This window comes from Neopelma chrysocephalum, unplaced genomic scaffold (assembly GCF_003984885.1).
Source record: "Neopelma chrysocephalum unplaced genomic scaffold, ASM398488v2 Primary Assembly neopelma1_119, whole genome shotgun sequence".
NCBI classification, from domain to species: domain Eukaryota; kingdom Metazoa; phylum Chordata; class Aves; order Passeriformes; family Pipridae; genus Neopelma; species Neopelma chrysocephalum.
The window spans coordinates 187,136-214,633 of NW_020897781.1; the positions used below are offsets into that span (position 1 = coordinate 187,136).

The 27,498-nt window shown below is 58.7% G+C and overlaps 2 protein-coding genes across 2 annotated transcripts in view; both read right to left on the minus strand.

The window, feature by feature from the left end:
* Positions 1 to 4,190: 4,190 nt before the first annotated feature.
* Positions 4,191 to 16,866, minus strand: TGM2 (transglutaminase 2). The gene is made up of 13 exons (XM_027697434.1): positions 16,694 to 16,866; positions 14,445 to 14,624; positions 11,992 to 12,234; positions 10,919 to 11,037; positions 10,042 to 10,170; positions 9,393 to 9,573; positions 8,290 to 8,425; positions 8,075 to 8,178; positions 7,709 to 7,948; positions 7,285 to 7,557; positions 5,547 to 5,707; positions 5,259 to 5,395; positions 4,191 to 5,006 (listed from the first exon to the last, which is right to left on the minus strand). The coding sequence occupies exons 1-13, from the start codon at positions 16,701 to 16,703 to the stop codon at positions 4,850 to 4,852; spliced, it is 2,070 nt and encodes a 689-aa protein (XP_027553235.1). The 5' UTR covers positions 16,704 to 16,866; the 3' UTR covers positions 4,191 to 4,849.
* A 7,619-nt stretch (positions 16,867 to 24,485) lies between these two features.
* The window catches only part of KIAA1755 (KIAA1755 ortholog), an 11,030-nt gene continuing 8,017 nt past the window's right edge, over positions 24,486 to 27,498 (minus strand). The window contains exons 11-14 of the mRNA XM_027697433.1: positions 27,209 to 27,347; positions 26,816 to 26,938; positions 26,021 to 26,212; positions 24,486 to 25,940 (exon numbers count right to left, since the gene is read on the minus strand). Coding sequence (XP_027553234.1) covers positions 24,972 to 25,940; positions 26,021 to 26,212; positions 26,816 to 26,938; positions 27,209 to 27,347 — 1,423 coding nt within the window. The 3' untranslated portion in view covers positions 24,486 to 24,971. The remainder of the gene's footprint in view (positions 25,941 to 26,020; positions 26,213 to 26,815; positions 26,939 to 27,208; positions 27,348 to 27,498) is intronic.

Here is a 27,498-nt window from a genome sequence, read left to right on the forward strand (position 1 = left end):
CTGCATGCTCAGCAGGGATTGCTGTGTAACCAAAGAATGTTGGCTTACACACCTGCACAAGGTGAGAACTCACTCCTGGCTCACCAGCAGGTCAGTCTGTGAGATCCCAGGTTGTGATGGTCATCAGGAAGGGCTGGCAGAGCCTCAGAGTGCCGAGGGAGGTTGGGCAGTTGTGCTGCCGGCATTTCGACGGGGGGTGAGATGCTGTGGACTTCGTCCAGCTACTTATTTGGGCCAAATGTTCATATGTTCCCTGGCCAGTTCCGAACTTCATATGTGTTTATCTTTGGGATTAGATAGAAAAAGCATAAAATGTGCCTCATGCCATCTGAAAAAAAAAATGACCTGATAAAACGCTTGGGTGAAATGTCACTGCAGACATGGCGCCAGTCTGCTGGACTGAGGCCGGAACACATATTTGCCAGTGATTTCACTGGCTTTGGGATGTGCCACAGGCATCCACTGCCTCTGTCCTGTCTGCTGGAAGGCAACAGTAGGTAGGAATTGGTTTCTTTATTTGTATTTTCAGTAGCGGCTTTACATAACGACATTTAGCCAGAAGTTTAATAAAGGCCAGTGGCCTCACAGGCCTCTGTGGGTGCTGGAGCAGATGAAACAGTGGTTGTGCTGGTCCAGAATGTGGACCAGTGCTCCTGGCTGTGAGATACCCAGGGCAGTGGGCAGGAGGAAGGCATGGAGTGGAAGTGAGCTTCCCCTGGGAGAGAGCAGCAGCACTGGGAAAGTGCCCCAAATCCTGTGCCAGGCACCCCCTTGTTACTGACCTGCCTGGTTTCTGCTGCGTGTATCAGTGAAACAGCCGTCCCAGAGAGATCATCTGTCCCACTGATGGCCACAGCAGATGACAGCCATTGACTGCTGCAAGGTTTGAGGCTTTTTGTGTGCTGTCCAGGGAATGGAGGAGGAAAGGATGTGTTAAAACAGGACACTCAGTTGCCTCGTGTGTTTCCTGGGACTGAGTTAATTATGAAACATTTTTCTTCACCTTAAACTCTGTCTGTGTGTGTCTTCACAGTTTTTCTGATGTTGTTCAAGGGAAGATTAATGTTTGTCTTGGGAGACTGAGAAGCATCAAACAGGTGTGGTGTGTTCTGACCAGCAGCAGCAGGAAACACCCAGGATCTCCTCTAGGAAACCCCAGGAGCAGGCAGGGGATTCCAGGGACCAGCCAGCACGGGGCAGCCCCTGGATGGGAATGTTTAAGGAAAATGAGCACTTTGGGCACAGAAATGCCCCCTGAGCACAGAGCAGCCTGAGGGGCTGGTGTTCTACAGCCCATCAAGGCTGGATTCTGGGTTTGCAAATCCATGTCCCTTGGCTCAGGGATGTGATGGGTTGCAGCCTGGCTGGCTCGTGGTGGCCCAGTGTCACGCTGCTGCTGACAGAGCAAATCTGTGTAACAACTAATAGTTAATCAGAAACAGATTTAGGGTCTTGTCACTTCTTCTTGGGAAGAGATAAGTCTCGTCTCTTCTTTCTGAGAAGAGCTAAGTCCTGTTTCTTCTTTCTAGGAAGAGACAAGTGGCTGACTGTCAGCACATCCCTCTGCTGCCAGCACCCAGCTGGCTCTCACCAGTCCTTAGTGGTTTGTGTGTCAGCCCAGCCTGCTGTGAGGTGCAGGATGGGGACCCCAGGGAGGGATGAGCCAGGGGCTGCTCCCCTGGGAGGCTGCGTGAAAGGATCAGGCAGGCACAGAAAGGCTCTGGGAGTTACAACTCCACGGGATGGCCATGCTGGAGGAGGCATCTCTCCATGGTGTCTCCTGCACATCCTGTGGCCCATGGAAGAGAGAGTGGCTTCCTGCAAGGGCAGAGCGGGACCTCCTGCCGTGTTGGGTTTATGGGTCTTTCTCTCACTGTTTGGTGGTGCCTCAGGTGTCTTGTTGGCTCAAGGAGGGTAAAAATGTGTCCATGTGTTGGGGAGGAGGGAGACCTTTGGAGAGGCAGCGGCATTTGGAAATCCCACAGATTTGTTCCTGTGGAAGCTCTGATTTATGGGAGTTTGTTCTAGTTTCGATCCATCAATGAAGGTAAGTTAAAGGTCCTCAAGTCTAAAATGAGTTTACAGTCAGTTCTTGGCAAGTCAGCATCTCCAGCGAGCCGAGGTGTATCCGTAACCTCCCTGACACGTGAATGCTCCCGCCTGGCTTTGGCACTTGGGCTAGTGCTGAATTACAAACCCTCCCACACGGTGGATTGCTGGAAATATTTAATTCATAATTTATTGCTCGTGCAGCAAGAGTGTCGGAGGGTCTGATGGATGCAACGTGGGACCACATCAGTGACCCGGGATGAGCACAGGGAGATGGATGCAGCACAGGACCATGTCAGTGATCCAGGATGGGCACAGGGAAGCTGACCCCAGTTCTGTGGATAATGGAGGACAAACCTGAGAGCCAACCCCCGTCGCCAAGCCGTAACCGCAGCGTTTGGAGCTCGTTTCTCGTCGGAGCAGCCTTGCTCTGCTGAGGCTCAGATGGATGGGAGTGACCTTCAGGAATAGCTGTGCTAATGTTTATTTTATCAGGACCCAGCTCCGAAGCAGTGGAGCCGCTGGTTATTTTTAACCCAGGCGCTGAGCAGCTGGAGGCCTGGCTCAGCAGAGCCGGGTAACAAATGCTCTAAAGCGGGGCCGTGCATCATCGCTGGGCTGAGGAATGTTCCTGACAGGGAAGGCAGTGCTTATTCGTGCCATTAACTCCTTCGGGGTTCTTTGGAACTCCCTTTGCTCTTGGGACTGCTCTGGGGGGTTGGTGCTGCCAGGGCTGGGGGCTGTTGTGGCCCCCACTGCCTCGCCCTGGCTGCAGGTGAACCCTCATTCCCATCCCTCCTGGAACTCCTGCCCTGTCCCCAGGCCATGGGGTGGCCGTTCTGTCCCCTAGGAGAGCTGCTCATCCTTCCTCTCTGACCCACTGCACCCCATGGGGGTCCCAGCCCCCAGCTGCCTTTTCCCATTGCATTTGAGATGTGGAGATGGGGTGGTTAAAGCTCCACAAGGTAAGGGGAGATGGATCACATGGTTCTCTGGGAGGGTTGTCTTGAAAGGTTTTGTTGGCTAAATGACGTGCTGCTGTGCATGAAGCCTGGGCCCAACAGTGCCCATCCCAGACCACTCCAGTCCCACACTTGGGAGCAGGGGCTGGGGCTGGGACAGAGCTGAGATGGGTCTGAGCTTGGCCTCCCATGGGGGAAGCAGAGCTGGGGTGTGGGGAGTTCTGGTCATGAACCCCAATCTGGCTCGTGGGAGCAGCAGCTGTGCCTGGAGTGCTGCATGTGGAGATTTTATCTCATCCTAAAGATAAACACAAAGGGAAGCTGGAGGACAGGCTGTCCTGGGTGGGAAATGCTCCCAGCTGCCCATGGATCATGGCCGGGATGGGAGATGCCAGGAATGTCAGGGTGACTGGGACCATTCAGTGTGAGCAGGGTCCCCTTGTCCCACAGACTGTCTCCCTGGGCCGGTGCATCCTCTCTGCTGGGGCTGTGGGACCCTCAGCCGGAGACCACCAGTTCTATAATGGTTTTTGTGGTGTTTGTTTACAGGAGCAGGAAGGCTCCCACCCTTTTTGTGGGGAGCAGGCTGGAGGACTGTTCTGGCATGGGAAGTGTTTATCTTCAGTGGAGCCTTGACCCCAGTTCCAGGCGTGAGACGAAGCCACACTCTCCTCCTGCATCCCCATGCTTGATCCAGCTGCCCCTTCAGCCACTCCAGCCTGGGTGGACAGCCCTGCCCAGAGCCTGGGTCTGCAGAACCCATTGGTTTGATTACCGTGGATGGTTATCAACAGGTAACCAAACAGGGTTCTCTCTCCTGTTCTCTGTGCACAGTAACAGCATGGAGCCATTCCTGATATGGGAGAAATGCCCCAGGAAGGTGTGGGGTGGCTGCCTTGGGGGCTGAATGCACCTTTACCCCACGCCATCAATGCTGCCAAGTCGTGCCATGGGACCAGGAGAGCCACTGGGGTCACCCCTCTTCCTGACCCCTGAGCTGCAGAGCAGCCCAAGAACACCAGGCCAGGCCAACTTGGGGCAGAGGGGGTGGCCAATGTGGGGCTGCAGTGCCAGCCATGGCAATGACCCCCCAGCCTGACTGGGTGCTGGGCACCCACTTGTGCACTGGGCAAGGAGCGGCTGGGTGCCGCTGTGGGGAGAGGAAGTGCAAGAAGAGTCTGGCTTTAAAAGTGAAAAATAGAATTTTTATTCAGTGCTTGCATGGTTGGTTCATGTCAAGGTAACGTCCCGTCCCTCCCTGCAGTCTCTGCAGTGCCAGGACGGTTATGGAAGCCAATGCCTGGCTGCACCCAAGCAGCAGGTTATTTGCAGTATGTATTTATAGGTTTGTTCTGTATGTATATATATATATATGGTGTATAGACAGCTTTGTGCTCACAGTATACAATCTCTCTCTACCGAGCTGCAGTCAGAGAATTGCGACGGCGGGTGCAGTCGGGTCTGGAGGGGGTCGTTCTGCTGCTGCCTCTATGAAATGGGCTCTGGGGGCCGGGGCTGCCAGCACAGCAAAGAGGAGGGGGCTGCACTGGGGTCCCGGCTGCGCCCAGTGCTGGGGGACAGGCAGGACAGGGATGTTTCCACCCCACAGGGTGAGGGAGCAGCGGTGAAGCGAGCGGCTGCCACGGGAGCCCCGCAGTGCCAGCAGCTCCTTTGTCCTGTCCCTGCTCCCGGGGAGGAGCGTGGCACCGCTGCCGCTGGAGCGGGGTCAGGCTGGGCTCCGGCAGTCCTTTGGTTCCCTGGGACCATCTTGGGCTAAAGCGAGTGGGGGGCCAGCGAGGCAGGGTTTCTGCAGGGTTCTGGGGGGCCACGGCAGCTGCTCACATGGGCTGGGGTGCGATGATGACGTTGCGGTAGCCCTTCACCCCCCTCAGCTGGTCGCTCTCAAAGTCCACCATCAGCTTCTGGAGCCCTGAGTGGTGCGGCATCAGATCCAGACGGAACTTGGCCTCTGCCTTTGGCTCCACCGGCTCCTCACTGCGGGAGGGCAGGGGGTCAGCAGGGCCTGCCACCCTCCTGGCCCCCTGTCACCCTCCCTGGGCCTGGGACCCCTGTGGGGTGGCTGAGCCCCTTCCCCAGCGAGGTGTGGTGTAGGGATGCTCTGAGTCCACAGGGAACAGCACAGCCCCGGCTCCCGCTGTGCCCCAGGACCACCCTCCCTGGGGGCTCGAGGCACAAAAATCCACCCCACTCCCAACATTCCAGCCAGGTGAAGAGGGAAAAACTTACAGCTGCTTGACCTGCTGCCCATGGGTGAGGCCGGAGCCCTCCACCACGAACACACAGTTGCTCAGGGGCACTTCAAGGGGGTTCACCATGCTGATCTCTGCCACCAGCTTCCGATTCTGCATCGGCTCTCCTAAAATCTGCAAGTAGGAGAAGTTGGACCCCCAGCACCCACCATTCCCGGGGGCTGTGGTGCTCCCCCTGCCCTGGGCCTGGTGGGACGGATGCAGGTCCCAGGGGATGCAGCCCTGCCCCCCAAAACCAGCCTGGGATGGGAGACTGGACCCTCACCCTGATCTTGATTGGTGGATTCTCAACATAGACATCCCTGACAGCCACCATGACGTCGCCGGTCTGGTGATCGGTCAGGAGAGCCACCACCTTGATGAGGTTGTCCTGGGTCAGGTTGTCCTTGTACTGCTCGTACAGGATGCGCATGGGCACCCTCTTCTCTGGAAGGGGAAGCAGAGCAGGGTCAGCACCCACAGCACCCCCAGCCCTGTGCTGGCACCTGCCTGCTGCTGGGATGGTTTGGGGTCCCCAGGAGCTTCTCGAGGCTCCTTGCAAGGATAAGGGAGCTGGGGTCCCTGCAGGATTGGGACTCCAAGCCCAGGTGCCAGAAGGGATGTTGAGGGTGTGAGGAGGAGAAGGAGCCATGTCCTAGGGCAAGACCCCAGGACTGTGCCTGCACCAGGATCCCAGAGGGACTTTGCCAGGTCTTGGCAGCCAATGTGGGCAGCAGGAGACAGCCTGGCTCCCTGGCAGCTGCCTTCACTCAGCCCTTAGCTGTTGTTTATCCCAAAGTCCTTGGGGGATGGAGCTGTCTGGAGCTGAGGGGGAAGGAGGCTGAAGGCAATCAGCTGCAGAGGTGCCTTGGCAAGGACCCCTGAGTGGCCGTGACCATGGAAAATGGAGCCTGCCATTCCTGGGGCAGGGCACAAACTGCCGTAGCATCAAATGAGGCCAGGGGGAGAGGAACAAGCCTGGCTCCCCACATCAGCACAGAGCACTGGGGTGCCCTAATGGATGCAGTCTGGGGAATCCTGAGGTCTGTATTCTGAGACAGCAGCTGGGGGCAGAAGCTTCAGGAGCTCGTAATTAAAGCTTCAGAGAAAATTACGTCCTTTTGGACAGGAACGTTAAGGACCCCAAAGGCCAGCAGTGCTCCTCTAGAGCAGGGTGGGCACACGTGGCCTCCCCATCCCCATCCAGCCCTGCAAAAGGCTCCGAGCAGGCGCTGGTACCTGCTGGTGCCTCTGCCAGCACGAGCAGGGGCACGTCCCACTCCCCTGCACAGTGTTGAGAGCCGAGAGCCGGCACATTCCTCATTCCTGTAGCGCTGCTCAACACCTGGCAGAGCGCCGAGCGCTGCGTGTGCTACGGGCCAGTGAGGAGCAGGGCTTGGCGCAGGGTAAACATCTGGCTGTTCCAGGACAGCAGATGCGTGGCCTTTCCAAGCCCCGAAGGGTCTCTGGCAAGTTCACAGAAACCCAAACTCGTGTTTAACGAGCAGATGATGATGTTCATGTGTGACAAGGCCGAGGGGAGTTCGGGGGGCCGTGCCAGGGCAGCTCCGTGGCTGAGCGCCGGGGGACATCGCGCCCACCCAGCGAGAAACCGAGAGCTTCAGTGCTTCTGGCCAGTGAACCCAGTGCCGCCCACTTCCTCTGACCTGGGACTGTGTGCCTGGGGCTGACCTGGGCCATTCCCACTCTCCCTGCAGTGGGAGCCCAGCCTAGCCTTGAGGTGTGTGGGAAAGCAGGAGGGATGCAGACGAGTGCCATGGAGCACCCTGGGGGTGCACCCAGATCGCTCCCTCAGCGTGGCAGTGGCTTGTCCAGTTCCAAATGCATTTTCAGCCTCTGCCTGAGCAATTTCCTCATCCTCTCATAAAGATTAAAAATCCACAGTGGTAGATAGATAAGGAGGATGTCCCCGAGGGGTACTGCCTACTGAGCAGCTGAATATGGGCATCCTGCTGACCCCACACCCAGCAGAGCAGCCCCCTCTCCACCAGTGGGTCCCTTACCTGACCGGGGCTCGAGGTCAATGTCGATCAAGTCCGTGAGGCCGCACTGGGGCCCAGTGGTGCCATTGTAGCTGGTGGTGCGGGCACACAGCCTGACACTGCAGACACGTTCCACATCCGTGTTGTTGTTGATGACGGCAAAGACATCGAAGTCACAGCCCTTGTTTGCACCCTCTGACACCTTGATCTTGAGGTGCAGCGCCTCATCCTCCTCTGGGACGGACTTCTTCTCGTGCTCTGCCTTCGCAAACACCCTCCGCTCCTCCTCAGACCCTGCGGTGTACGAAATTCCCGTGATTCCCGGGGATATGGGGAGGGCATGCTCCGGGCTGTTCTGCCCTGAACCCTGGAGCCCTCCTGCTGCAGTTGTTTCCCAACAGCCACATCCCCCTCCGGGTGTCTCTGCCCCTGCAGCTCCCCGTACCCTCCGGATATTTGTAGTTGTGGGTGATGTCCTCCCGGCTGTCCTTTCCCACGCTCTTGGTGCTGATGTTCTTCCCCACCACTGAGGATTGGATGCTCTGCTTCTCCATCCCGTCGCCCTGCACCACCCAGTACACCACGTCGGCGTTCACCTCCGCGAAGATGAAGGGGATGTCGTACTTCAGCTGCATGTCGCCCTCTTTGATGGCTTTGACGGGGGCCGGCCCACAGCAGAAAACTCCTGCAGGGAGCAGAGCCACTGTCACCACCCCCCGGGTTCAGCCACTGCAGTGGTAAGAGGTGGCTGTGGTGGGGTGACCCTGCCGTGTCACAGCACGAGGCGGATGCAGCGTGGTGCACATTGTACCTTCGCTCTTCTCCTGGGGTGTCGGATCCAGCACCTGCCACCCATCGTAGTCACCTGCCAGGTCTGGACGGGCCATCCAGGACTCCACCCAGCAGTGGAAGTTCCTGCAAGGGAAGCCAGGATGCAGAAGCCTCAGCCTCCCCCAGCAGCTGCCAGGCTCTAGAGCAGGGGCAGCCCTGGGGATGGGCAGGCTGGGGTCCCGCCCTGCTGCTCACCAGATCTTGTCCCAGGACTGCCGCTCCTGCCCCCCCTTCTCGTTGAGGTAGCGGTCGATGGTCAGGTTGGCATTTGTGTCGTGGGCTGAGTTGTAGTTGGTCACCACCCGGGTGGGGATTCCCAGGCACCGCATGACTGTGGGGAGTAGGGCAGGGTGAGACAGGGGCCTGGATTTGCACCACTCTCATCCCACAGAGCCTCAGGTTTGCACAGTCCCTGTCCCGTGGATCCCCAGTCCTGCATGACTCCTGCCCTTCCCATTCCCTGGCAAAGGGGTGCCCAGGGACTGATGCCCTGGGAGGGGCTGGTTCCCACACCTGCTGTGCACGGGCGAGCTGGGTGGCACACGGCTCTGACAGTCTGACAGGTTTGATATTGCAGCAGAAAAAAGGCACAAAAGCGTCTGCGAGAGCTTTGGAGGGAGAGTGTGGGCAGCCGTGCTGAACCCCGGATTTCATCTCCCAGCTGTCTTTCACTGCTCACGGAGCTCCCTGGGGAGCAGGGAGGCAGTTACAGCGCTTCAAAGGAAGGCTATAAAACTCTGCGAGTCACTGAATATCCACTTAAGTTTTCTCCTATTTCTCTCCTCTAAAAAGGGTCTCGTCTGTCTGTGAAACATCAATGCATGCACAGAGGCAGCACTTTTTCTTGAGGCAAAGCTGCACGAGCATGTGTGATTGTTTCCCAGCAGCAGCCAGCCTGGAATTTTTCGCCTCTTTTTCCCCAGCCTGACTGCCCCGGTGGCCATGACATTAATTTGATCTCGGTGGATTCGTGACTTTATTGCAAACTTGGCCTTAAGGCCACTTCCCTCCCCTTATCCTGCCCCTGCCCCTCCCTTGCTGCCTGGCCAGGCAGGCAGAGATGATGGAAAAACCAGAGCCCTTTTCTATAATTTTTTCCCTCTATTTCCCGACAAATTAGAATAACAGAGAGCTAATTGCAAAGGAATCATTGCAGGCTGATTGCAGCCAGCCCCAGCTCTTCCCTCTGGCCACAGCACCAGGACTGGGTGGAGGGCAGGGGGCTGGGGTGGGAGATGGTGGGGACACAGGTGACCCCATCCTGTGGGGAAGGGGAGACCAGAGACATCTGCTCTCACCAGTACATGCCACAGCAGCAAAGACCCAGCACTGGCCGTACTTGACTGGCTGGCACCCAAAATCCTTCCACCTCTTGAGAATATCCACACTCCCAATCCAGGACATGGGGTTCGTCCCATCATCGTAGGGGTCGTGCCACCGCCCCGCCAGCACCCCCCGGTCCTCGTCATTACAGTTTACCTGTGGCAGGAGAAGAGAGGATGGATAGATGGATGGATGGATGGATGGACAGGCATGAGCAGGCTGGGGAGGGAGGGAAAGAGCTTTTGCCCCATTCACATGCGCTGTTGCCCACATTAGCATCCTGCATCCATGCAAGAGCTCACTGGGATGCAGTGCTCATCAGGGATGAATTTTAGAAACAAGTCCTCTGTCCTGGGAATTTGAGTGTGATTATCCCAAAGCTGCTCATGGGATGGTCTGTGACTACCCCTGCCATTCCTCTCCCCTTAAAAGGCTCTTACACATATAGGAGCAACAACAGGAAAGGACGTAAAGGGGAGAAGAAACATTGCAGAGAAGGAAAATGGCCTAAGTGGGGGGGGAGGTGGCAACTGCCACCTCTGTCACAGGTGTAGCTGGGAGGTGTTTACACCCCAGGGAGTGTGGGGTGCTGGGGACACCCTGCCAGGGGCACCCCAGACTCACCATGGCACTCACCACCCTGCCGATGTACACGGGGTCATTGCGGCGGGAGCAATCCCGGTTCTGGTCCCTCAGGTGTTTGGGGTTTATGTCCAGCATGTTGAGGCAGATGGATAAGATGTCATCCTCGAACTGGTGGAGAGCAGGGAGAAAAGGCATGTGAGGTCCCCACAGGGGCTCTGGCACCTCTCTCCTCCCTCCCTGGCTCACCAGGATGCCCCTGCAAGCAGAACTGCTGGGGACAGGGGGTCACACATTCCCAGGGTCCCCTCCCCGGCCATAACCCACTGAGTGACGTCCCCACTCAGCCTGCACAACCCACAGATGAGCTCCCGCCCTCATGCTGGGGCTGGATCTGGCTTCCTGCAGCCGCCCAGGGGTCATACATGGAGCTGACCTCTGTGAAAAACCACCTATTTCCCATCACAGCTGAGTCACAGCCCTTCCTTGAATTGAGGCATGGATCCTGTGGGGGCCACAGGATCCATGCCCTCGCTCAGGGAGGGTGGCTGAGCCCCCCCAGTGCAGGTACTGCCTTATCAGCACCCCCAGCACAGCACTGGGGAGTGCATTATCAGGCAACGACTCCTTGGCACAGCAGGGCCACCCTGACTAGGGGCACGTAGCTGTGGGGCCCCCAGGAGCCATGTGGAAAACCTCCCCTAGCCCTGCCATGCTTTGAAGTCAGCACGTTCCCTCTCAGAAATGAGATTCCAGTTTCTCTGACCCACATCTGCACCCTGAGGTGCTGACAGCATTTGGGGTGCATGTTTGGGGGGGCACACACATGACACCAGTCCCTGTGCCCTGCAGCACCGGGGCTGCACAGGCTGGGGTCAGCTGGGAGTCCCGGGGGTCCCGGGGGGCCATGCCCACTCACCTGGCCAAAGTTCCAGGGGACGGAGAAGATGTAGTCGCAGGTGCCCTGGTAGATGAGCCCCTGCTGGGACAGCACATACTCGCGGCGCTCGTTCTCGTCACGGAGGAAAACCGTGTCCTCTGTGGGGACAGCAAGTGATGGGGACAGGGCTCTGCCCCATGACACCAGCCCCCCGACCCCCTCAGGGCTACCCCTCCCTGGGGATGCATCCGGTGGGAAATGAGGCAACAGGGGCTGGAAAAAACTGCTGAAGAATTTCAGCCCAGTTTGATTTGAGCTGATGGGAAACTTTCAGCGGGTTTGCGGTTTCCTCTTCATTCTTTCTCATTTCTCTGTCTTTCCTCCCTTTTATTTGATGGAGTCAGGTCTTTTCCCAGGAGGGGAGACCTCCCTCCCTCCCCCGGGGGAGCAGTGAGCAGTGGGAGCGGGTCAGCCGAAGCCATTTCACTCAGAGCAGCTACTGCTGTGAAAATCAGTATTTACTGGCAATGTTTGCAGAAGGAAACCCCGGACGTCCATCCCCAGTGCTCGGCACAGCCCAGGTTGAGCAGAGCTTCCTACAGCTCCTTATCTCTGTGGACCCAGTATGGAGCATTTGAGATCCAGGAAACCACTCGGTCCAGGGGCAGGGGAGGGACGCGACGAGAGGAAAATCCCAGGGCTGTTAAACCTTGCAGCACTGAGTTGAGCCTCCCCTCTGGGTTCAGCCGCCCAAATTTTACCAACAGAGTGACATCCCTGTCTCTGGAGACCACAGCTGGGTGCCTGGGTGGGGATGGGCCAGATGGGGGCAATTAGGGACAACTGGGGGCAAGTAGAGACAACTAGGGGTAACTAGGTGTGTGTCCTGGGGTGGGAGACATAGCTCGTGGCCCCAGCTTACTGCAGGGATTGAGTGGAAATGGAAGCAAAGTGGGAATGTCTGGTTAGACCTGAGCTCAGGGCAGAGCTCGGGGCACCTGATGTCTGTAGTGAGGTGAGACCTGCGGGGATGTGCAGCCCCTCAGCGCTGGGGAGCGCCTTGGGCTTGCCTGAACCCAGGGACCCCCGGGCTCAGGAAGGTAAAGCCTCACCTGGATGCCAGGCGTTGAAGAGCAGGATGAAGTGGCCGATGTGGTAGCTGGAGCCCTGGTACCCGGTGCAGGTCTCCAGTGTCAGGGTGTAGCGGCCGATGCGGGCGCTGGGAGGGGAGCAGAGTGAGACAGAAAGGGACTCCCCATCCTGCTGCTGCATCACGGCGCTCCAGGACAACTCCTCCGGGCAGTCAGTCATGGCAAAGTGGGACCTGGTTCCTGATGTCTCACTGGGACAGGGCCCTGCCAGGAAGGAGCAGGTCAGCTCTCTCAGTGCTCTGGGGACCCTGGGAGCTCCTGGCATGGGGGCTGCACCAAGGAGACCTGCCTCAAGCCCCCTGTTCTGTGCCAGCTGCCTGAACCTTGGCTGGCACAACCTGGGAGTGAGCATTCATTGTGTAGTTTTTCAGGTACTGGGAACACAGGGTAGCCCAGCTGTGGGGGGCTCAGGCACGTCTCTCACTGTTTGGGGCAGGACAGACTCACTCCACGGGCACCCCTGGGCCAGCAGAGCACAGGGGGTGCTTGCCCTGGTGCCCAATCCAGGGCCAGGTCTCTCCTCTCAGCTGCACCCCCTCCTCTGCTCCAAGCAGAGCTGCCGAGCCCCTGTGCCCGCACAGCCCGGTCCTGCTGCAGCCCAGGGCGTGTGGGCTGGCAGAGCCCAGCCACGAACCCCAGACCCCTGTCACTGGGAGCCCCACTCCATGTGTGCAGCCTCAGGCGTTGCTGCAAACATCCCAGGATTAGAGATGACCTCAGTGGCCAAAATGCCGAGCCCAGGACAGCGTGATCCCTGCTGGCCCTTCCAAGTGCAGCCATGGCCAAGCCACCTGCACTGAGCCAGCTCCAGACCTGCTCCCTGGAGCGGTGACACCCAGCCCGGCCCAGCAGCTCCCTGGCCCTGGCTGGCAGCCAGGGCAGTGGTGCCACTGCCATCCACTCTCCCTCACCAGAGCACAGCCCTGGCTGGTCCCCTGCCAGCCCTCGCCCACGGTGTGGGCAGGGTGTCAGACCAGTCACCAAAAATACTCGTGAACTCATAAGAGTGACACAGTTTCTCCTCCCGGGGAGGCTGGGCTGAGCTCACAGTGTCTTTTTGGCACGGGCCAGCCTGGCGCTGCTGTAGGATGGGCAGCCACGGGAGCCTGCCTCCTCCTCCTCCTCCTCCTCCTCCTCTTCCTCCTCCTCTTCTTCCTCCTCCTCCTTCTCTTCCTGCCTCCACAGCCCACAGCATCCCCCTGGGCTCTGGCAGAGCAGGCTCTGCTAACATGGATGCTACAAAAACACAGCTCTATTCTCACTCTGTTCCTCATCCTCTCCTTCTAGTGGGAGGTGGCACACAGCCTTGGTGGCTTTGCTGTCCCAGGGTGGGGGAACAGGTCTGGCAGTCCCTGCCTTGACAGGGCTGCAGGTCCCAGGTGAGGAATGTGCCAGGGCCATTGCCAGTGGGGTGGCACTGCCACATGCCTCTGCAAGCACCAAAGCACCTTTGCCCTCTTTCTTCAAGAGCTGGGATCGGGCTACAGCCCAGAGGAGCCTCTGCCAGCCTGAGCCTTGGCCAGGGAGGCTGCGCCCGGGACTGCTCCTCCAGAAAAACCACCCTGGGACTGCCTGGCTGTAGCATGGCCTGAAGAAACCCGGAGGGTGGGAGTGGGTGGGCAGCCCCTGTGGGACTGCCAGGGCACAGGGGGAGCTGCTGGTTTAGGCTGAAGCTGAGGTGTTCCAGGTTTGGGTTTGCCACCAGAGCTTTTGGTGTAGAAAAGAAGAGAGTCTGCAAGGAAACGTGGGTGCAGTTGTACTTTGAGTTCTGGTGGGGTTGACTCAGCAGGACGCTGCAGACCCAAAATAGCTCTTGCCTGAGAAAGAGTTTCCTCTCCCTTTGCTCTGAGCTGGCGGGGCCGAGCCCCTGCCCAGCAGCTGCATCCAGCCCTGGCAGCAGGAGCAGTGGCCACATCCCTGGTCTTGCTTGGGGGCTGTGCTGGGGTTGCTGCATGGGAACATTTTTTACTCCAGTGTTTGCATTTCCCAAGCAAACCCCTCTCTGGGGAATGTCTGAGAGGCAGCAGGGCTGGGTGTAAAGCCCATCAGCAGAACTGCTGTGATACCCCTGGCTGAAAAGATTCACTTTGCTGATGTTTCTCAGAGGGGCAAGAGGGTTGGGCAGGTTCCCAGCCACAGCCAAGGCACTTCCAGGTGAGCTGGCAGCTCCAGTGTGCCCCAAGTCTGGCTTGGCCATGGCAGGAGGAGGAACAGGTGGTGGTGGCCCTTTATTTCTTTATTGCTTCCCTTCCACTCCCATTAAGGAGATGAGTTTCTAGGACAGGGACTGCATGAGATGAGTTAGGCCCCCTTGGCACAGCCCCTGTGGGAGCACAGGGGTGCCCTGGGGCAGGGGCAGAGAGTGGTTACCCTTACACAGCCCTCCCTCGTGGCACAAATGTGGGGGCACTCACCTGTGTCTACGTTGAAGGCGAGTTTGTCCACCCCCTCCTCGTAGCCCCGGCCCGAGAAGCGCAGGGTGAGGGTGAAGGGCTGCCCCCGCCGCACCACCAGCTGCTTGCAGCCCATGTCCGCCGTCCGGTGCTCCCGCCCATTGCGCTCCAAGTGCAGGTCCCACGTGTCCAGCACCAGATCTGCGAAGGCAGTGGCATGTACAGCTCTGACCCTGGCACCAGCTGAGCCACGACACACAGCCCCTGGGGGCCATAGACCACCCTGAGCCCCGGGTTGGCACTTTGGAGAGGGATCTGAGCCTCCCCTGCCCGCACTGCCCTGTTCTGCCCGGCGTGCACGGTGCAGCCTTGGGCACTGTGGTCGTGCTGAGCTCTGAGCTCCTTCCAGGAGGGCTCTGCAGGCTGGGCTTGCATCGTGTGCTGCAAGAGGGGCACAGCTTTGGCAGCCGAGCTCACAGCAACGTTCTGTCTTCCTGACCCGGCTTTGTGCTGTGTTTGTGTGTCATGGAGCTGCCTCCCTGCTATCACCATGGAGGAGGGGCATCCTGTGCTGCCAGAGCTGTGCCAGGCCCATGGCTCAGGGCACCCAACATGGGAGCAAAGCCCAATGCTCAGCTCTGCACTCAGAGGGGCTGTCACTGGGGCTGCTGTCTGTGTGCCCCCATCCCAATCACACGCTGCTGAGCCCAGGAATGCCTGGGATGTTCCTGTGCCTCAGCCTGGCCTCCAGCAGCTTTACTGTGCTGTTAGCGCTGACAAATTGGTGAGAGCAAGTGTAAGTTCAGTGACAGAGGTGTGTGATGCCCCAGATGCTGCTCTGCTCTGATCCCAGCCCATGCAGGGCCATGTCCCCGCCGCCCTGGGCGCCGCTCGGGAGCGATGAGATATCGCTCATCATCGCTGGAGGCCAGTGACCCCTGACTGCTCTGCAGTGACGCATTAATCACCAGAATAAGCAAAAACATTCCATGCAGGAGAGCACACACCAAGCTCAGCGCCGCCTGGGGTAGCTCAGTGGGCGATGCTCAGCTTGCAGCCCCGTGCCACAGCTCTCCCTGGCCATGCCCTTCCCTGGTAGTCACAGAGCCCTTCTGGAACCACTGCGAAATGGTAACAGTTGCCCACGAGTTCGCTGTTCCCAGAGCTAAATGAAAGCACTGCTCCTGGCTCTCTGGACAAAAGGACTCTGCAGTATGTGCCCAGTGGAGGGCAGTGGGCTTGTCACCATCCCCACCACACTGCTAGAGCTGCTGGGACTGTCCATAACTAAGGGCAAGGTCCCTGCAGCCAGTCCATGGAGACCTTGGAGTGTGGATAGAGCACAGAGAGGTCCTTTCCCTCACTGCCTCCCCCTCTGTGAGCAGCACAGCTCTGTGCTACAGCACACGGACCACACGAGTGGAACCTCACTGACATGGACCTAAAGTCATTGTGAATAAGTGTGTTCAGAGAGCAGAACCAGGACTCCTCCTTGTCCCAGTCACCCCAGGGTTATTATCCTCAGCACATTTAGCAAAAAGCAGATTTCTCAAAGCACAGGTGCCTCTACCCCAAACCGATGGGTGCCAAGAGACGTGCAGGGAGGGGGCTGCGGTGCTGCAAGCAGAAGGGGGGTTCCAGGCACCCAGGAGCAGGAGCTGCCCAGTGTGTTGGTATTGCTGTGGTGGTGCCGGGAACCAGGACAGCCTGCGGCACTGTGGAACAGCAGGGCACAGTGATGCCGTCTCACCCAGAGGGCCCCGTGCCCGTGAGTATCACACGGCCCCATTTCCTGGGACTCTGGGGGCAGCTCTGTGGAAGGCGGGGGCTCTCTCCGTCCTGAAGGGCCACGCGTGAAGGATTCCCGAAGACTGGAAGCTTTATTTATGCCTAAGCCTCCAGAAATCCCCTAACCCTGTCAGGACGTGGGCACACGCTCCTGGCCCAGCTGTCAACTTTCCTTTCCCGGCAAAGCTTTAAATAGCACCAAACTTCACTCCTACGGGTACTGGCGTCACCCGGGCCAGCGGAAAGTCGAGAGGGAGGGAACGGCGCAGACCCGCGCGGACCCCGCACGGACCCCGCTGGGCTTATTGCCATCGCCCCGCTTTAGTCTTTCCCGTTCCCCATCGCCCTTGACTTTGTCGGAGGGTCAGGGACCGGCTCCTGCACCGAGCGCCGGTCGGAGCGGAGGGGGCGCGGCCGGTCGGGACTTCCCGCGGAGCGGGAGCGATCCCGACACGTGCGGGGGGATCGTCCCACGGCCCTACCTTCGGCCATGGTGCCGGCGCGGGGGGTGCGGGTGCTGCCGGTGCCGCTGCCGCCGGTGCTCGCCTCGGTCCCGGGACCTGTCCTGTCCCACCCGCAGTGCTGCTGGTGCCGCTCCTTGTCCTGGTCCCGACGCCGGCAGAGCTGCCCCTCAGCACCCGCCGACCGGCCCCACTGCCCGTCCCATTTATCCCGCCCGCCCCCCGCGCCCCCCCGCGCGGCCGGGCCGGCGGAGGGAAGAAAGGGAAAACAAAGTTTCCAGGAAACGCGGCGGTTTTAGGTCCCACCTATTGAAAATAACCACTCCAGAAAAAAAAAAAAAAGGGAGGGGGGGAAAAGCCGCTGGCCCCGGAGCCCCCCGGGCTGGCCCCCTCGGAGTCCCCCGGGACCCCACAGCCCCCAGGATAGAGCCGGCCCCGCTGCCGATCAAGAGGAGGGGAGAACAAGGGGGCGGAGAGGGGCCGGCTGGCTCCCAGTGAGGTGCCAGGACTCGGGAATGTTTTCTCCTTATAAAGTTCTCTCCCTGCTCTGGCCCCATCTCCACCCTGGCTGGTCCTGGTGGGATGCCTCTGTCGGGAATTGCATCCCCTTTCCGCAACTGCATCCCTGAGAGATGGAGTCTGGAGGGAAAATGGGTTGAAAACTTTGCTGCTGGACAGCAGATATGTTGGAAACAGAGCTCTGGGATGTGAGTGTGCATGTGGCAGTGACCGGCACATTCCCTGGCAGTCCCTGCCCCATGCACTGGCCATCCCTCTCCTGCCTGGGGCTCCCTGCCCCGTTATCTTGCCAGTGGTACTGCCTGGGGCTGCTTGGCCTGGCCTGGCCCTCCCTGTGTGTCCCGGGGTTCAGCCAACACACTAGAAACCACCTATCAGGGGCAGAGGGCTGAGACCCCACATCTCCATGGGCTCTTGGAGTTTGAGAGTGCACCCGTACCTGAGCATGGCTTGTTATGAACAAGGTCTTGAGAAGTTTCTGGACCTCTGGAAGTGACTTTGTTCAGTTACTGGTTTTCCTTTATGTGAGTTAAGGTGCCAAAGGCCAGGAGCCAGGATGGGGGGTGTTCCTGGGACACCCCTGCACTGACCCTCCTTGTTTGGCCCTTGGACTGGTGTGGGACACTGCAGCCCCTGCACTGGAGGCATCTGCACATTGGGAACCCTCCTCAGCCTGACAGGTACCCTCCTGCTCCCCCAGTCCCCTCACCCTCTTCCCCTCCCAGGTTTGGTGGTTGGTGCATCACTCCAGGGCTGCTGTGGGTGATGGGACCTTCTTGTGGATGGTGATGTCCTGCAAATGGTTGGGGCCCATTACTTGGTGCACTCAGGATCACCCCACAGGGCCCCCACACAGGTTGTGCCCTGTCCCATTGTGCCCCGTCACCCAAGCACGTGGCGCAGCTGAAACTGCTCTCCCCAGACTTGAGGTGGTCCTGGCAATGGGTCCCCAAAAGTGGGTGATGCTTTCTGCTCGGGCATGGCTGGGGCACTGTGCTGGGAGGGTCTGCAATGAGACAGACACCTCCTCCTGCTCTACAAAGGGGTTTTTAGTACCAACAGAGTTGGTACGGTCAGAGAACACCAAGGGCAGAGACCAGGAGAAGCCCCATGAGCGGGGGGCTCCTGGTGTGTCCCGCTCTGGAGGCACATGGCTGGTTTTGCAACAGCACTGCCCTGCAATGCAGCCATGGCCGGGGGACCCCCCCTCCTCCTTCACCATCCTTGAGGGAGGCGGGGAGAGAGGTTGGAGTGGGAGCAGCAAATCCTTGCTGAGAGAAAGCTCGGGACAGCTGGTTTTAATGGAAACAATTCATGTGCTGCTCTACCATGTGCGTGCACGGGCTGGGGGTGTGCAGGTGGTGGAGGGGGACCTTCGCTCATCTCACCTGCCCTGAGTTGGCCCTGCTTCCAGGGCTGCTTCCTGGACAGAGGAGCCTCTGCCACCGATGTTGACAAGTGCCAGTGTGTCTGGGCTCGTGCTGGGGGGTGCCGGGTCCGGCTCTGCCTGCACAGGCCCGCTCTCCCTCCTGTACCTCGTGCGAACTCTGGATGAACTCCACAGCGTTGGAATGCGTCATTTGCTTTAGTTAATGTGTGACAAACATCAAGGGCACTGTTGGATGCGGAGCAGCGGGAAATGGCCATTTCTCACTCGGCTCGGAAGCAGAGCAGTTTGTTGCAGGGAAGGGTGTTGGGGTGTGTGGGATGTGTGGGACCAGGCAAGCCAGGGGACCTGGCACTGGGCAGGCTGTTGGGACTATCTTCCGTCTGGCTTCTTGGCCAAGCACAGAGAAGGAACAACTGACAGTGCCTGTCCTTGCTCTGGCACCTCGGGCAGAAGTGTCAGGAGACAAGTGCCTGGCTGTCCCCTGGGGCTGTCCCCCAGTGCTGTGTTCTGGGGCTGTCCCCCAGGGTTATCCCTCTAAGTCTGTCCACTCAGGGCTGTCCTTTAGGGGCTATGCAGCACCTCAACAAGAGGAAACCTCCCTTGTTTTCAGCTTTAGTGCCCACTTCACTCACCACCACATATCGCAGAGGCATCTGTCTGCCCAGGCACTGGAAAATGTTGCCCACACCACACTGCTGGTATTTTTACTCTCCTTACTAAGACAAGGTTGCATTAAGAGGGTGTTTGCACTGCTGAAGCCCAGAATAACTCCTCATTTGTTCAAGGTGTTCAGTGCAGGACTGCGACTTCCCTTGCCCCCGTCCCGCCCCTGGAGCAGCTTCAAAGCGTGCCGGTCCCTGCCGTGCCGTCCCGCACAGGCAGAGCCGCTGTTTGCTCTCCTGGGTGTGTGCTGGGGCAGCTGCAGCTCCCCCAGTGCCCGCACGTCCTGAGTCAGTCCCTTGTGCAGGCAGATAAACAACCCCTGAAAAGGGACAGTGTCTGCTCTGAGTCGCCCTGTTAAGTCGTCAACCGACTTCAACAGCTCTGCCCATCTCCTGTGGTGCCTCCCGCCCCGGGTGTTCCCCAAAGCACAGCCCTCAGTAGAGTCGCTGATCCTGCAGCTCCTTGAAGCCAGGGAACCTGTGTTCTCCTCAGTGCAGAGCTCGGCATTGTCCCCCCTCTGTAAGGGGGCTGGCAGGGCTGGGATGTGACTTTGGGAAAAGGTTAAAGGGTGAGACAATGTCTTGTGCCCATGATGACTGGAGCATTTGGGGCTGGAGGTGGGGATCCTGGCATCGAAGATGCTGCAATTATCCCTCTCATGCCAGAGCTCTGATGTCTGAGCATGGAGAAATATTTCCAAGCTGGGGGGAAAAGACCTGTAGCCGCTCCATTTGTGGTTGGCTGAGCCAAAGCGCCGGGCAGCAACCACAGACAGAGTCTGTAAGGGCACCGCAGCCTGGGGTGAGGGAGGATGGGGCTGGTGATGGCATTACGGGCAGTTTGGGCCAGGTGAGCCGCTGGCTTGGTGCTGACATCACTCCAGGTTTGGGACTTCGGTTGCCACAGGCAGCTCTGGCGCTGAGACAGCAACTTGAGCAAGACGGGCTCGGTGCTGCGCGGGGCTCCTGGGATGGAGGGGTTTGGAGCCGGCATAAAGGGGGGCTTGTTCCCAGCCCTAGGCAGCTGCCTGCCAGGCCAGGCAGTGCAGGGAATGGGCAGCCTCTCCTTTGGGAGGAGAAGTGGCTTTTTAAGGAAAAGCAGACTGTTTTTCCACCTGGCCCCGCAGGAAGGCCCGGTGTGCTCTGATGTTGCAGCCACAGGGTAGACACAGCCCTGTGAGGTTGAGGCATCCTCTGTTCACAGGGCAGGGGGAGGGATGTTCCAGCAGTGTCGGACACAGTCCCAGGCTCTGGCTCACTGCTCACACCACATGCCGAGCCAGAGGCTGTTCCCGAAAAGTGCAGAGCCTGGACCAGCATGGCCTGAAGGGACAGGCCAGCAGCTGATAACCAGCTTCTCTGGGGAGTCCTGGGGCAAGGCATCCCATCCCACATCTAGGGGGGGTTCAGGAGGAATTTGTTATGTCACCATCTTTGTTCTTGGGCCGAGTCTGTGTTTTTATTCAAAAGAAACGAGAAAGAAAAAAAACCTCTCAAAAGTCTCTTGGTTCATTTGGTCTCCAAGCTCAGTGGGGGCAGGAAGGCTGGGGGCTTCCCTTGCAGGGCTCCCCAGAAAGCCCCTGGAAAATGGGTCCTGTATTGGACAGCAGTGATATGTGCTGGGGAGTTGGATTCTCCAGTTGTGCCAAGTCTTTCCCTGCTGGTGGCCCCAGGATGGCCACATGGCCAGTATCCCTGCAGCAGGGTCCCACAGCGGTCATGGGTGGGCTGCAGTGCTGCAGGATGGGCTTGTGTCCAGTGCAGCCATGAGCCAAACACGATGTTTTGCAAACTGATCTGGTTGTACCTGGTGCGAGCTGAATTCCAGCCTCTGGCTGTCATTTCCCAGCAGTTTGTTGGAACCCCCCCAGCCCTCCCTCCCCAGGGCGCCTCTTCCCCCAGGGCTCCACTCCCCGGTAATCCCTCCCCACCTTCAGAGTGTGCAGGCTCTGACGGGTCTGCAGGGGGAAACAAGAGGGGTCTGTGCTCCCCAGTTGGTGCATAGTGTGTTTGTGCTCCTCTGTGAGTGCACAGGTCCAGATTTCATGCCTGAAGCTGGCGATTCCCCCAGGACTCACATGTGAGCCACGCGTGGCCCCCGCTCAGAAGGTCGCCTGTGCCCGACTCTCCTGTCAGCAGCTTCTCAGGGGTGGGTGTCTGCCAAGCCCCTGGGCAAGCACTGGCACATTTTTATTTTCCATCCATCCCTCGGGATGCAGCACAGCTGGGATTTTGGAAAGCAGCTGGGTTGGCTTTGTCCTGGCCAGCTCAGATCAGGCTGAGTTATGTCCAGCCCTCGGAGTTCGACCCTTTGGCGTTACCCTTCAGCCTTCCTGTTTTCCTCTGGTAATGCTGGCTTCTTTGGTTTCCCATTTCTTACAGCAGTCCTACAGCTCCCCAGAGCACCAGCAACCTCAGCTCAGTGATGGCCGAGACCTCTGTTTGCTCTGCTGGAGCAGATAACAAAGGGGATAACGAAGGGGACATCTCTCCTCACAGCCACTTCCCAAAGCCAGGACAGAGCTGGTGGCTTTGTGCCACAGCTCAGCTCCGTCCTGCACCCAGGGCTGCCTTTATATTTATTTCCTGAAACCAGAACCGCTGCCCTGGCTGGCACCCAGGAGGACAAATCCAGGCATGATGGCATTCCTGCTGTGGCACGGGCCAAATCCCTGTCCTGTGCTTCCGAACTCCAATGGCTGTTTGAGGCCGAGCCCTGATGCCAGGGGCTGCCTGGACAGGAACGGACCCACAGCAGCTCCACTGGCAACCAGAGCTGCTGGGGGGCCCATATGGGGGGCTTTGGGATGTCCCACGTGCTGTTGTCACTGCTTCTTTGTCTCGTCACCCATCAGTCACGTTTCCTCCTTGTCTGGGACAGGGCATATCCGTGGCACTCTCTGGGAGTGTGGCAGCCCCAGTGACTCTTTCTCTTTCTATTCTTTCCTTCCTCTTCCCTCTGTCTCGTCTCAGTTGAACCCAGTGACAGTCCAGCCCCCGCAGTCTGCAGGGAAGGGCTTGATGGGAATCTGGCAGTGAGGAGGAGGAGGAGGAGGAGGAAGAAGAGTGCAGTGGATTGGAGCTCCTGGCTCCAGCCTGGGTACCAGCTGCTCTGCTGGAGCAGCATGCGAGGAGCCATGGGGAGATGGTTGCCCCAGGAACTGCCATGGGAAGAGGAGGGTTGTCCCTGGGGCTGGGGTCTGTGCCTGACTCATGGGCCCTCCCCTTCTCCAGTCTTTTTCATCTTCTGCATCCATCATTTATGAACTTTCTTTCCTTTGGAAAAAAGTATTTCCCGGGCCTTGCGGGAGCTCCCCTCCAAGGCTGGGCTGACCACAACGCCCTGAGCCCCAGCACTGCTGGACCCCCACCAGCCTGGACCCCTGCCAGCCCCTGACAAATGATTTTGCCATTTCATGAGGGGAAGGAGACATTGATTAACTCCTGTACTTGCCTTTCTGGAAAGGTTATGGTTTAATTGGTCAAACTTGGAGTCGTAAATCATGTGCTGAAGGATCAGCAGAGATAAGAAAATTTTTGCAGAATGTTGCAAAACACTTCTTGGTAGGCAGAATCCAGCTGTGCCCAGCCAGCTGTGGGGGCTGAGGGCAGCCAATGCACAGGGCTCTTCAATGGAAACGATTCACCCTCCAGCCAGGGGCCGGAAATTCCCCGTTGTGTTATCAATTAATCACAGGACTTGCAAAATATCCTTTTTTATTTGACTTTTGCAAAAAAAAAACCAACAGGAAAGCCATTGTTTGCTTTATTCAGAAGAATCATAATTCCATCTGGTTTGAAGAATGATTCAGTTTCTCACTGGGAAGTGCTATTCCCCCCACCTAAAAACTGTAAGAGGGGGGGGTGGTGCAGCAGATCAGCTCTCAGCAGAGCAGAAAATCAAGTGAGGGAACTGTCAGGCATGGCTTAGAGTGATGCTGGAGGGAAAAGAGATTTTTGGCTCTTGTGATGTGCTGGGTGCCATCCAGGTGGGCATGGCTTGCACTGGCCACATGTGCGGGGATGGGGAGCGGGCATGTAAGGCCAGCACAGGGATGGGGACCAGGGACATGTCCTAACGTGAAGAGCTGAAATGTCCTGGCTGGGTGACCCTGGTGCCATTCAGGACGTGGCACTACTGGAGAATGGGACAAAGCCGGCTGGTTCATCCAGCAGGAAAGGACATGGAGACATGTTCAGGGTCTCTAAGACAATAACTTTTAAGCCAAAAAGGAATGGGGTGGACTCAGCAACCAGAATTTCAGTGGAGGAGGGACGGAAGTGCCAGTAGTGAGATCAGTGCTGAGCTGGGGAAGATGGAGTTCAAAAGAACTGAAAGAAGAAGTAAAGGGCAGACAGCGGGCAGGACTAGGAGTGGTGAGAGGCAGGAAGTTCTGTGACAGTGCAGGGCTGGGGTCGACCTTCCGATAGTTAATGATGCGTTAATGACCCAGACGGGAGGAGCACGGTGCTGCAGCCTCCAGAGAGGAGCTCAGCGGGGCTCGGCTTCGGGATCTGGCAAAAACAAGACTGAGGGGGGTATGAGTGATGCTCAGCCAGACTGGGATGGGCGAGTGCCCTTTGCCGAGGCGCAGCATCCTGCAGGGCGCGAGCCATGACCGCACCGGGCTGGGAGGAGGAGAGTGTTTTTCTGGAACAGCCTCCACGGGAGAGATTGCTTCTCCTCCGATGTCTCTTGATTAGCTCATGCTGCCGCTGCCCAGGGGGGGCGGCCGATCAGCTCCTGGCCCCGACAGCCAGGGTCCCGCCTGCCTTCACCCGCTCCCGGGTGCCCAAATAGGCGGTGCATGGCGGGGGGGACGCGCCCATGGGGATGGGATCTCTGGGGACCCCAGGCTGATTTGGACTGGGATCAGCAAGGTTGCACCCAGCTCGAATGGGTCCCCAAGGCTCCAGGACAGTGCACTCCCAAAACAGAGTGGGGAGGCCGGGCAGGATGACACCATCCTCCATGTACTGGGAGGGGGAATCAGAGATTGAGGCACTTAACCCTTACAAAAGGGTCCTTTGGGCAGGAATAGGGTGCTGGTGGCAAGCAGGAGAGCCAGGCTGTGGGTGCAACCCGTGTGAGGGGGCACAGGGGGCCTTCATGGTGGCACTGGCTGCCTGTGGGCACTGGGCTGGGGTGGTGGGAGCAGCTGGAGCCCAGGTGAGCAGCCCAGCACCTGGCTCTCAGCAGGACATGACTTCTTGCTCTGCTCTATGAGGACCACCCCAGGTATTTCTCTTCAGGTTTATTAATGTTAATGGCATTAGTCCCATGTTAATGAGCACACAAACACAAGGCCCATCGATGGGGATCAGCTGGTGCAGGGGATGGTAAAACCACCTGGAGGAGTGGGGAGCACAGTCAATGGCAGGAGCGCCTTGGCACAGGTCTGGGCTCCCCTGGGATGTTCCAGGCACAGCTGCTGACTGTGGGAACCTTCCCTGCTGCCCAAGATGAGGCTGGCACTGGTAAGGATAAAGGCACTTTATGGGAAGATTGCTACATGCCTGGTAGATTATTAACAAATCTCACGAGCTGGTGATGGGGTTACTGCCAATCCACGGCAGGGAGAGCACTAAGGACAGGGAACCAAAGATTCTGTGACTGAAGGTTGGGTAAGAGTCCCCAGCATCCCACTTCTAAACATGGGAAGTCCCATCCAGTTGGTGATTGATACTTCCACAGCTGGACAGGAAGAGCCTCAACTGGAGGGACTGGTTACTTGGCATTTGCTTTAGCTAGACTCTCAGTGTGGTGGTTCTCCAGGTAAACAATCTGAGGGGGCTTTTCGGAGGGGCAGGGTGGTCTGGGACTCTGAAGATCCTGGGGCAAAGCCAAGCTCACTGCTGGGGATTCTTCCACGGAGTTTTGTGAGTCTGAGTCCTCGGAGGAGAAACTGCTCTGGCTGGAAACCTGAAAGTACTGGGCAGCTTCTGCCCGTGGCCCCGGTGGTGGGCCAGGTGTGCTGGGATCCGAGGCAGTCCCGTGGGGCACAGCAATGGGACATGCCTGGTCAGCACCTGGAAAGCGCATCCAGGGAGGCAGCGTGAAGGGACGCCTCCGAGGGGGGTGGCTGCGCTCCGGGGCGAGGTGTCCTGCTGCTCCCAGGCTGGCTCCACTCTCGGGTTTGGGCAGGGGGGTGTCAGCAGAGACACGGTGGTGAGAGGCGCGGGCACCCTCAGGCCCTAGCTGACAGCAGGGCTGTGGGGAACTCGGCTTTTCACCCACTGTGGGGCCAGAAGCAGGGTTGGCCCAGGGCTGTCCTGGCCCCTCAGGGCTGGGCTCTGGCTGCTCTGCCACCCCCTGGCCCCCCAGCACTACTGGCTCGGGGCTGGCGGCTGCTCTGCAGACGGGGGCTTCTGTGCGAGGGGCTGCAGTCTCTGGGCTGGGGGGGCTGGAGGAGTCTCCCTGCCTGTCAGCTTGCACTCCCCAGGCCTCCTGCAGCTCCGCCAGCATCTCCTCCAGGATCTGCCGGGTCTCCTGGTACCTGTGCCGTGCCTCTGTCCAGGCTGCCAGCCCTTGGCTGCTCTGCATCCTGCGCACCTGAGCTTTCATCTCCTGCAGCTTTTCCAGGCCGAACTCCACCGAGAGCTTCTGGAAGGATCTCTGCAGGCACCGCAGTGCCTGGCCCTCCCCGTGCTGCACCCGGGCCAAGCACTGCTGGCAGTCCAGCTTCAGCCCTGTGACCTACAACAGGAGGTGAGAGCAGCTGGTTTTGCTGCCGCCAGCAGCACCAGCTCCTGCAGGGGAAGACCCCCTGCACCCACCTTGTTGGAGAACCGGGCGAGCTCCTGCAGCAGCTCCCATTCTGCCTGCCGCCGCTCCAGCTGCTTGGAGAAGCTCATCAGCTTCGTCTGGAAAAGGGCTGCAGCCACCTGGAAGGCATCTGCCTCGGGAAATGTTGCGTCTCGGACCTCAGCCGCTTCCCGGCACAGGGTCAGGCCGTGCTGGTACCGAGCCTGCAGGGACGGTAGGAAGGAACAAGCTCCACATTTGGGAATGGTGCTGGCCTGGGGGGTGTGTCCAGGGTGAGGCGCTGCAGGTCAGCACTCAGCATCACCATCACAGCTGGATGGGAAACACTTCTGGGCAAGTGAGAAGAAACCAAGGGAACAGAGATTCTCCAAACCTCTGCTCTGCCCTGGCTTGGCTCAAAATGCATTAAATGCACATCCTGTCCCAAGTGGGATCACTGTGCCTTGTTCTCCCTGCAGTGTGTGCGACTAAAGGGCCTCCACACCCAGGGGAGTGGGAAGAACAGATCCTCATCACCATGTTATTTGTTGTCTGATGGATGCCCAGGCTCTGCAGGACAAAGGAGCTGCATGGATGGAGTACAGCAGGGACTGGGGACAGCAGTCCCAGCCTACCACACACCAAGGAATAGTGCAGCCACCCCCTCACTGGAGCAGGGCTGCCTAGAATCCCTGCAGTGTTGGGCTTGACAACTGCGGCTTGACAACTTCAGTGTGACCCGACAGCACAGAGACACTCAGTTCTGCCCAGAAGCCTCATTCCAAACCCAGGGAACATGTGTTATGGAAAAGCCCCTCCAAGCGTACCATGGCCTGGGCCAGGAACTCATTGAAGTGCTTGGCAGAGCCCTGGCAGCTGTCGGGGCTCCACTCCTCAGTGCCCATCTCCTGCAGCCGCGCTGCCGCCTCCCCGTCCAGCCAGCACCCGAGCTGTGAGAGAGTGGGACAGGGGTCAGGGGGTCAGGCAGGACTGGCCACGGCAGCAGTGTGGCCACAGCACCTCCCCTTCCTGCCCGGGCATCCCAGCCCAGGCACAATCACGCACAGTCACTCATAATAAACATCAAAGCTCAGGCTATCCTGCTATTTTCCAGGCTTCCGTCATCATCGGAAACAAAGGAAACGTGCCCAGAACACTCAGCCACGGAACACCAGAGAGGACAACTACAACTTGCAGCACTCCAGGAACGCCCAGCTCACCTTGCTAAACTCGGTCTCGAGCTCCCGGACCTTTCGGAGGAACTCCAGGCGCTCCAGGCAGCTGTTGGATTGGGACACCAGGTCGTGAAGCTCTTCCTCCAGCTGACTGTACAGCCCCTCAGCCAATTCCATGCCAGTCCTGGTGGTTGGGAGGAGAGGGGCCATCAGTGCCGGGTGCTGCCGGGTGTGCTCAGAGATGTGTGAGGTGGAGGGGAGAAGATCTCTTAGTCGGCTCCTGACTCTGGTCCTGCACACACCTGGACAACTCCCCATCCCATGGAGCAATACGG